At 34.0% G+C, this 9,519-nt stretch overlaps 1 protein-coding gene across 1 annotated transcript in view; it reads right to left on the reverse strand.

The window, feature by feature from the left end:
• The window catches only part of LOC129800001 (RNA-binding protein Musashi homolog Rbp6), a 220,442-nt gene extending 218,512 nt beyond the window's left edge, over positions 1–1,930 (reverse strand). The window contains exon 1 of the mRNA XM_055844347.1: positions 937–1,930. Within this exon, the coding sequence (XP_055700322.1) occupies positions 937–1,031 (95 nt within the window). The 5' untranslated portion in view covers positions 1,032–1,930. The remainder of the gene's footprint in view (positions 1–936) is intronic.
• Between the last annotated feature and the right edge of the window lie 7,589 nt (positions 1,931–9,519).

Raw genomic sequence — 9,519 nt, forward strand, 5'->3', positions numbered from 1 at the left:
ACTTGAAACATTCGCAAATGGCAAACTTCAATGAAAATCATATTCTCCATCCATCAGAATGGCAATGCCACAGATTTTCTGTTTCACTTGGCTCATTTTATATCTTTTCTCCACTGTATATTTGCCCATCCACTTCTGTATATATGTACTTTTCTGGTATTCATCATAAAAGTGGTCTCTGCCTGGAAGAGCACCCATACAGTCATACATTCTTCCTAAATTTTTGGAGCACCAGTTTTAAAGCATAAACAGGGTTTTTATTTACTCATCAATTCATAAGTTTATCGTATAGAGATAGGCATCATTTGGTAGGGTGAGCGAGACAGGATGAGATGAAAATTAAAGATTGTGGGATACCCCAGTCTTTCATATCCAGTACGGGACCAATGGATGGTAATTAAACTATCTAGCACCGAGAGTCACCAACACCATATAAACTAATCCATTAAATCGAAGGTTAAGTACTTAGTAGAATGAGACATAAGTCAGACTCGTCTTGTATGCTCTCACACAAACATCACAAATCTCGTCCATTCTAGAAATGTAACAATTTCCATGACAATAGGGATAGTATTTGGGGGTAAGGGATGTTCTTCTATGTAGTATGGCTTTCTATGTAAGGATCGAGTCATTGGAAAAAGTTGGATTTTGCAGGCATAAAACCATCCCTTTCGACGGAGTCTAGTCACCACACCAAGTAAAAGTGGTAAAACCCCAAAAGAAGATGCCTTAGCAACTCTCTATAAGCCAAAAGAGAGACGCCAAAGTAGATTCCTTTGTGTTAATTTTGAACGCTTTGCTGCTTGAGAAATATATAATATGAGGAATGTATACGGCTTGTATATAGTTCTGGGCACACATTTTAAAGTGGAGTCAGATGGCTATGAAGGGGAGTTCTCGTCTCGTGTTGTCTGTTTTTTTTTGTCTTCTTCTTACCTGATTTGTGGGACCCCAGCGGCAGCCTGCATCGGTGGCGGTATATTATACGGAAAAGGTAATTTAGCAGCCACAGCCGGATTCTCGAATAGCATGGCTGAAGACGTAGTTAAATATTTTGTCTGTGATTGCTGGACCCTTATGTCGTCCCCGTTCACCAATGTGCCTTCAACTTCTTATATATCTTCCCCAGCAACGCAACACCAACTAATCAAGAATCTCTCTGCACTTTTCGTTTTTATGGCTTAATATTGCCTTTTTTCACTTTTTTTTTTCAAAAAAAAAAATTATTTTCTTGTCTCTAATCTCGTTATGAGTTTTTTTTTTTCTCAAATTTCTTTCAAGATAATATTATTCTTTGAAACTTTGTTGTTTTTCGCAAAACCTCCAAGTCTCGAGAGTAGAATCTTTTGAATTTACAATGTTACTTCAATGTATTCTATGGCTTGCGATATAATTCTGTGACACTTCTATTTCATTTTTAATCAAATCATACGGCAAGTTGGATGTTTATCGTATTCCGCGCACAAAACTCAATTATTACCGAATTTCCGGATAAAAGTAATCCTGAATTAATTAAAATAAAAACGAACTCCTATGGAAATTGAGGAAATGACACTTATTGATAGCCGCCTTTTCGCCCTTTCTTTAATATCCTTCGATTTTTTTTTGTCAATTTCTTTTTCTCCTTCTTTTTCTTTCCCTTCAAAATTCCCGGTTGTGTCTCACACAATTAACTTTGAGCTACCTGGCTCACTAATAGTCCTACAATCACCAGTACTGCTTGCAAACATCAACGATTATTGATCATTTCACCGGTAGAAACAATACACAACTCAAAAACTGTGGATGTTTAATCAATTTACAAACAAAAAGAAAAAAACAACGATCGAGTTTCGAAATACTGTCAAAGTACACATTCACGATACTACGGTCGAGACCGGACTAAAATGACTGTCTGTGCATGTGTAGCTCCTACCTAGTGTTCCAACTTCTTCTGTAGTTGGCAAAAATAAAGGGGGGTGAGTGAGTGAGACAACTATCTGGTGACGCCAAGTGTGTGTATTTGTACTACTGAGTTGAAATATATTCGACGTTGAGTTGGAACACCATCTCGTTTTACTCCTGGAAAATTACTGTCTCTTTCGATTTTACTAACCAACATGAAATTTATACATAGTAATTTTCCTATGTCAAATAATTGCGCACGCACTCTTCTATCGATCTCTTTCCCACAGCATGCCAAGCATCTGTCAAAAGCAAAATGGCCCTTGACGCCGATATATCGTTCTCGTTTTGCACTCTTATGTGTGCATTTGGAAACAATTGAACAGTAATCATTATGGTGGTGTATGTCATTAGAGTGAGACAACTAGTTGACATGAATATCGGATTTTGGCATATTGGTATGAACTGTTGGATGACAAAAAAAAAATTGGGGGGATGAAAATTTATACGGTATTCGCCTATTCACTGAATCTTCTACGCTATGTGGGGACCATTTTCGCTCTTTATATACATTCACATGGGATTTAGTTATGATTTTACTCCTTCTCCCTCCCACACTCACACATACCTTCCGGCACCTTCAAGCTTGTGTCACGAATTGACTTAAGGCACATAGTCCACCCCTGAGGCCACCCCACATTTTTACGTGCCCTCGCTTTAATTTTTTCTCACCATCTCCCTCACTCCAACCATCGTCTCGTCAACGTGGACGCAAGTATAAATTTGATAAAATTGCCGTTTAGAATTTTGACATTTCCGCGTTGCAGTGCGTTCAATTATTCAATGAAATTTCTCGCTAATGCACCCAATCTCTGACTTATCAATTTGTAACAAATAAAAAAAAATGGTAAATGATTGAAATACCACGCTAAATGACCAATTAATAATTAAAAACACGTGTAGATTATGTGTTAATTATGGAATACTACAAAGCGCCCATGCATGGTAAATCAGTGAGAAGGAAAAAAAACTACACATGTAGTTAATAATGTTCTACTAAAAGTATAGACTTGACCATTACTGCAAAATTTCAATTATTCATCGCCTCCCCTTACTCATTAGTGTGGTTCACGTCAAAATCAGCTAACCCGTTTCTGCATATTTCTAATATTTTCTTTTCCCCTTCAAAACCAATGGCCCCAACAACCCTCCGCCACTGTAAGTCGATTTTCTATATACCTACCGGGGAATGGGGTGAGCGCGTGAAAATCTGTAAATCATTAGCAATCCATAAAACACCTTTTAGGGGGCAAAGGGTATGAGCAAAAATGTGTGTTCAACGCAGGGGTCGCGGTACGCACCCATACTCTTTCTTAATCATCAATTTATTTGCATGCCCCCCCGAAAACCCCATCCCTTGCATGATGTGCTCCTTTTACCGCGAAGGAATACCGCTTTCTCAACAATACACCATCCGTAAGCTGATGCGGTAGGTACACAATTTACCGTCTTGGTTTGCTGTATCGCTTACAATGTAGAGGAATTGAATGGGTTGCGCGGCTGATCTTAACATAAGGGGGGTGAAGAAACCTATGTGGTGGAAGTGTACCTACATATAGATGAATTACATAGCACACAATTATTCCTCATGACATAGTACATGGGTTGTTCAGAAATCTTAAGGCTTCATGTGTTTATTGTTTAAATCTAAGTATTTAGCAAAGCATTTTTTGGTACGCTACATTCTTGCTAAAACTCACTCAGAGAGTCATACATTGTACTAAAGAAGGTATGTAAAATTCATTAACTGACATCTCTCAAAGTTTAATCACAGGTACACTAAGTTACATTTACAACCCGAATTAAAATTTAAATCACCTCTTGTTGACGTACTGCTTTGTTCACATTGGTAGGGGAATGTTAGCATGGTTCGCACAGAGTGAACCTTCAAACAACGCAAATTTTCTCTTTGTTTCCAAAGTGCTAGTTCGTCATTTCTTAGCCATAAGATAGATAATTATTAAGCTCATGAGACGAGATGAGAAATAGTATGTCAGCTCTTTGCAAACAAGGAGAAAATTCACATCGTTTGAAGGTTCACTCTGTGCGAACCATGCCTACATTCCCCTATATCCATTTAATGCAATGAACCAAATATGATGCAACAGGAAGCAGTAATATAATGCTTTATAATGGGATATACAGCAAAGGTGTACATTACGCACTAGATATTTCAAAAATTAACAGTTTGTAGTATAAACAATAAAAACAGTGTGTAAACCTATTCCCAATGATAATACAACTATATATTAGCCGAAATTCTGGACATTATACACGTTTCTATTCAATTACTTTCCTGGGATGCATCCCCAAATTCTTTGTGGTATCATTGGGTACAGTGACTCTGGATTTGTATCTCTGAGTTCCGAAAATCAGGTTAATCAAACTAATACGGGCTTCAGACCTAAGGCTTAGCTATCTGGCTTAACTTTTCTAATTCCTCATCAAGCACGCTTTTTTAGAAAATTGTTATTTAGGATTGAATATTAAGGGCATATGATTCATTAGATTTTGAAAAATCAATAAAATGGCTTGTTATTAAGATTTTTGAGACCTTTGGGAACTGGTCTAAACCTCCAGTCTGAAGCCGGAATAAAACGTTAGAGAACAAGGACAAGAGGCTTCTCTGGCAATCTGACTGGATGCTGACAGTTAGTAAAATAGCAAATTTTAATGATCCTTAGTATATTGTTAATACTAACGCTATAGTCTACAACAGGAGGCAGCCAAAATCCCGAATAATCAATAACCTGAAAGGAATGAAATTATATGGAGGATAATTTGTAGAATAATTTCTCAATACACAAAAAATTTCCACAGAAAGAATGTCAACGTTGTAAAACCAAAAAAAAAAATGGAAACTTAACAATGTACAAAATGGCAATTAAAGCCGGTACATTAAAATAAATAAATAATAATAATAATGTTTTGAAGCTTAATTATTCCCTTATTAAGAGAAGTAATAATAATAATAATAATAATAATAATATATTTATTCACAAAAAAAGAATTAATTATTATTTAATAATTAATTATTTAATTATTAATAATTATTAAATTATTAATAATTAAAGCCAAATTCAATTTAATCAATATCCAAAGTTCAATCTGATCGAATACTAACACTGAGAGAAATCCGAAAAAGTCAAAATAACATTCCGGAAATGTTAATTTTACTCTGCAGTATTGATCCGAAAACGGTGTAAATATTATCCTTTTTAAGTGCATCATGAGATAAAGTTACCCTTCTTTCATGTTGATTTTACCCTTAAAAGGTGCAAAATTAACATTAAAAAATGTTGATATATTTTTACACCCAAAAAGTGTTAAAGTTATGACGAAAAAAAAGTTAATCGCAGCCTCTTTTTTTCTCAGTGAATCTTACATTGAATTGTCAGTAATACAATAACCCATATACTTAAACTTAAATTTAAACTTGTAGGACTCTGATTTTACCAGACTTGATGCAGGTCAAACATCCTAACAAAATTGATATATATTTGCAATGTAATATGTGGGTGATTTAATAAAAGGTGTAGACAATTATGCAAATTATATGGTGCTACCTAATCTTACATAGTCACAGATAAGTACTGCTTATTAGAATTGGTACTCGGGGTAATCATCTTATTAATGGACACCTAATAATTTAAAAGTGAATTACCGTCCTTTATACAACATATTTGGACGAAACAGTGGTGGCCAAAATAATAGGACCACCCCTGCAAAAACCATTATTTTTTCTTTTGTATTATTTTATTCCGATTTGTTCAAATAATTTTGATGTAGAAATGTTCAAATAATTATCTTACGTCAAACACATATTTTTTTGGTTGCATGAGACCTCTATTTTACACAGAATGTGTCAATAGTAAAATTCTGTTTTAACAACGTAATAGGTCCACTTTCATTTAAATAAATGAATGTGACCTATAACTCGAATAAGTGGAACTAAAGCTATATTTAGAAATTATAAATTACAATTTTCCTATTTTATTGTCCGAATCGAATTTCAGTATTTATGTATTCTGCCCAATATAGAGACCTCTAGCGGACCAAACTACTTTTGTTCTACGATGTTAAGAATTTGAAGATTTCTACATCAAAGTTATGGCAAAAAGTTGGGTACGGTTTTGAGAGAAAAATGAAAAAGGAGATATGAAATTTTTGTTTAATTTTGCAACATTTTGTAAAAATAAATGAGTTTATGAAATGAAACAACAACGATTTTTAGTGCTTATCTTCTTTATTCTTATTTTTCTTTTCCTTATCTTTTTTTCGGGCTTGTCTTTAATTCAAGCTTCAGACAATCGAAATTAAATAATAAGCACCGGCGAGATACATATATGATTATTTCTAATAATTCAACTTTAAGCTTCTGCATCCTTAGAATCGCTTCACTTTAGACCTGACCATATAATATGCTCTGAATTGGTGTTACAAATCAGCTACAACATTTTGTAATTCCGGCTCAATCGGATTGGATTTAAGCTAAAAGAGGTAGCTAAGCGTCCTATGCTCAAATTCGTAACTTCGGTTCTAATACCTCAAAAGTACTTTCGCATCATTTACTGTTTACTTGTTCACAACCGACTCGTACCGCAAAATTCACAAATCACTCAAAAGATTCACAAAACTAGCTTAGAAGTAAAGTCTTTGGTTTTCAGACAAAAAATAATTATTGGTTCATAACCTTTTTATAATTGATTGAAACGTATTCAGTTCTATCAGAAATTCCAGGACCTTTCAAACGAGCTCAAGTATGACCCTATTTGATAGAATATGCTTTCTAAATCTCTTTTAACCTTTGTTTTTGTAAAACCGTTATTGTAAATGATTCAACGGTAGTTTCGTGTATGTATAAACAAAATAGGTAATCTCTAAAACATATCTAAAAATTAGAAAAATAGGGGGAGAGGAGGGGCAGAGGAAAGGGAGGGGCATGTTAATGATACCAGATTTGACTTATGGGGTGGGGATCCTCCGATGATCTCAAGTCTCTATCTCAAACTGTTAAGCCTCTAGAGATGTCTACGGCCGGACGGTAAGCTTGCAAATCCTTGTACTCTAAAAAAATGTTTTGTCAAATTAACAAGACAAATTTGTAAAAAGGATGTTCTTCCATACAGAATATGGAAAAGTTTTGTCAAATCGGCGGCCAAGTGGATCTTGATAAAAGTTTGTCAAAAGGGTGTTTTTCCATATAAAATACAAGAAAAAGTTTTGTCAAATTGGTAAATAACAACCTTTTGACAAAATTTCAACAAAATCCATTTGTTCGTTTAACAAGACATTTTTTTCAGAGTACCCTAGTTTGTAGATTTAATATCCCATATAATAAGGGTAAAAGTCATCCGCATCTACGGTAGCTACTATTATCTTAAGTTTTTGCGATGTTCATCATAAGTTTGCGTTCCTTTTAAAATCAGAAAAAATTAATTTTCTCCAAAGCATCCGATCCTTGATGAGAAAAACCGTGAGGAAAACTCATATTAAGGGTCAAAAGCTTTGGAGTAAATTAACTGTTTTTAATTTTGAGAAGCTAATGACTCACAACTACGTCAGATGCAGTAGCCATTATTACTATAAGAATTGTAAGTTAGTCTAAATATTAATAAACTGAATTCTAACACATTTAAATTTACAAATTAAAATTTATACAAAATATTCATACATTTGTAAAACCTAACAATTATTATAAATTATGCGTATTAAATTATATGCCTCCTTTTACAGGGGAGGAGTGTTTCAAAACAGGAAAAGGTGTAGAACCTTACTTCACACTTACGTTTTTAGAATGCTCTTTTGCTGCTTTCACACCTTTTCTCTTTATATTTTCTTATTATTGTTATGAATTGTTACTATGTATGCTATAGTAATTTCGATAAGGGTTCAAACAGAGCTTGAATCTGGAATTTTTGATTTTTATTCATTAGATTTTTTATGTAAAGAATCTTTTCTCCAGATGACACAAACATTCTCTCTCTTATTTACTGTTCAGCTTATTTATAAATTTGCAAAATGAAGTAAGGCAAGAATAATAGATTCGCAACAAAGATAAGGGTGTTTTCGTGAAAGAAAATAAAAGTCTACAAGAGGAATTATGTCCAGGATAGTAAGTTGCTTTTCTTTCAGCCACTGGTCGCTAATAATTCAAGGGTAGTTGCAATATAACTTATAGATATGTAAAGTGCGATGCAACATTACAGTTCACGTCTATTAGTCTATTAAATTAAGAGATTTCCGATTCAACTTTATGAACGAGATGTCAAATCTAATAACTTTACTAACAGAATCGTTCAGAACGATATTATTTTATGAACGAATAACTCATCACATAAACATTAATCTTGCATACCAAATTATTATAATACAAAACTTGACATCTTATCTTATAAGACATAAAAAATAAAGTTTCTTTGCTTTCTTAGTTAAAGACATTAATTAATTTAGCTAAAATTTTGATTAAAGAAACAAGCATTTTACTTCTAACAACTCTTAGGCTATATTCTCTCTCTTTGTACTAGCAGCAATGTCTCCGTATCAGGATTGAGTGTAGGGGAAAGTGGTCTGCCTTTGAACGAAAAATTATGTTCAAAATTTGAGATTTTTTTCAGAGTAAACTACAAAAGGAGTTTTACTTTGCACTACACCAAAAAATTCTCTTGTTCATTAAGCTTCTATGCTTACCCCATTCAGGACTCGCAAGTCCTCAGATTTTCCTGATGAGGTACTTGAAAATGTGATGTCGATATATTCAAAGGCAGCCTGCATGGTCTGCCTTTGAATGTGGTTGGGCAGCCTTTGAATCTTAATTTTTCACTGAGAATATTAGGGCTGTAACATTAAGTGGCCTATAATTGATTAGCATGAACCCTAATGCACTCAATAAAACCACCACTGTAGTCAAAAGTCATTATACAACAACATTTTTTACATTTTTCTGAACCACTTGTTTTTCACTTGAAAATTTGTAAGAAAACGCCATTGAAGTTGACAATTGTCAGTTTGAAACATCCCGGCCGGAGCAAGATAGCATGTTATAAGTATTTGTATGACATTCGCAATACCAAAGTAGGAGTTCTATTGTGCTCCCGGACAGGAAGCTGTCAGATGTTTCAATGTATGGAAAGAGAGGATTCAAAGGCACACAACATTAAGATTCAAAGGCTGCCGCAGAGCAATTTTTGCAAACTTTTATCACCCACAAAATTTGTCTCATCTGAATCAAAATGTATTTGGAGAAATACCATCCAAGAATAACTTTCTATGACTCACAATAGAAGATTTGTTCGAAAAATTATTTTGATTATGAAAAAATACATGAATTGTGGAACATCAAAATTACAGTTTAGAGCTCAGTTTCGTTTTTTTGCCCTAGCACCTAGAAAATAAGAGCTGGGGTCTGCATTTTTTGATGACTTGTGAGGATTATGAATAGCTATCTAATAGTTAATAGAAAAGAATTTATGCTTTAAAGAAAAATGAAAAAAATTACAATATTCAAAGGCTGCCGCATTCAAAGGCAGACGACTTTCCCCTACAACTAAATGACAATGGAGGAAAAGGTGAAAA

Source organism: Phlebotomus papatasi, chromosome 1, assembly GCF_024763615.1.
Source record: "Phlebotomus papatasi isolate M1 chromosome 1, Ppap_2.1, whole genome shotgun sequence".
Taxonomy (NCBI): Eukaryota; Metazoa; Arthropoda; class Insecta; order Diptera; family Psychodidae; genus Phlebotomus; species Phlebotomus papatasi.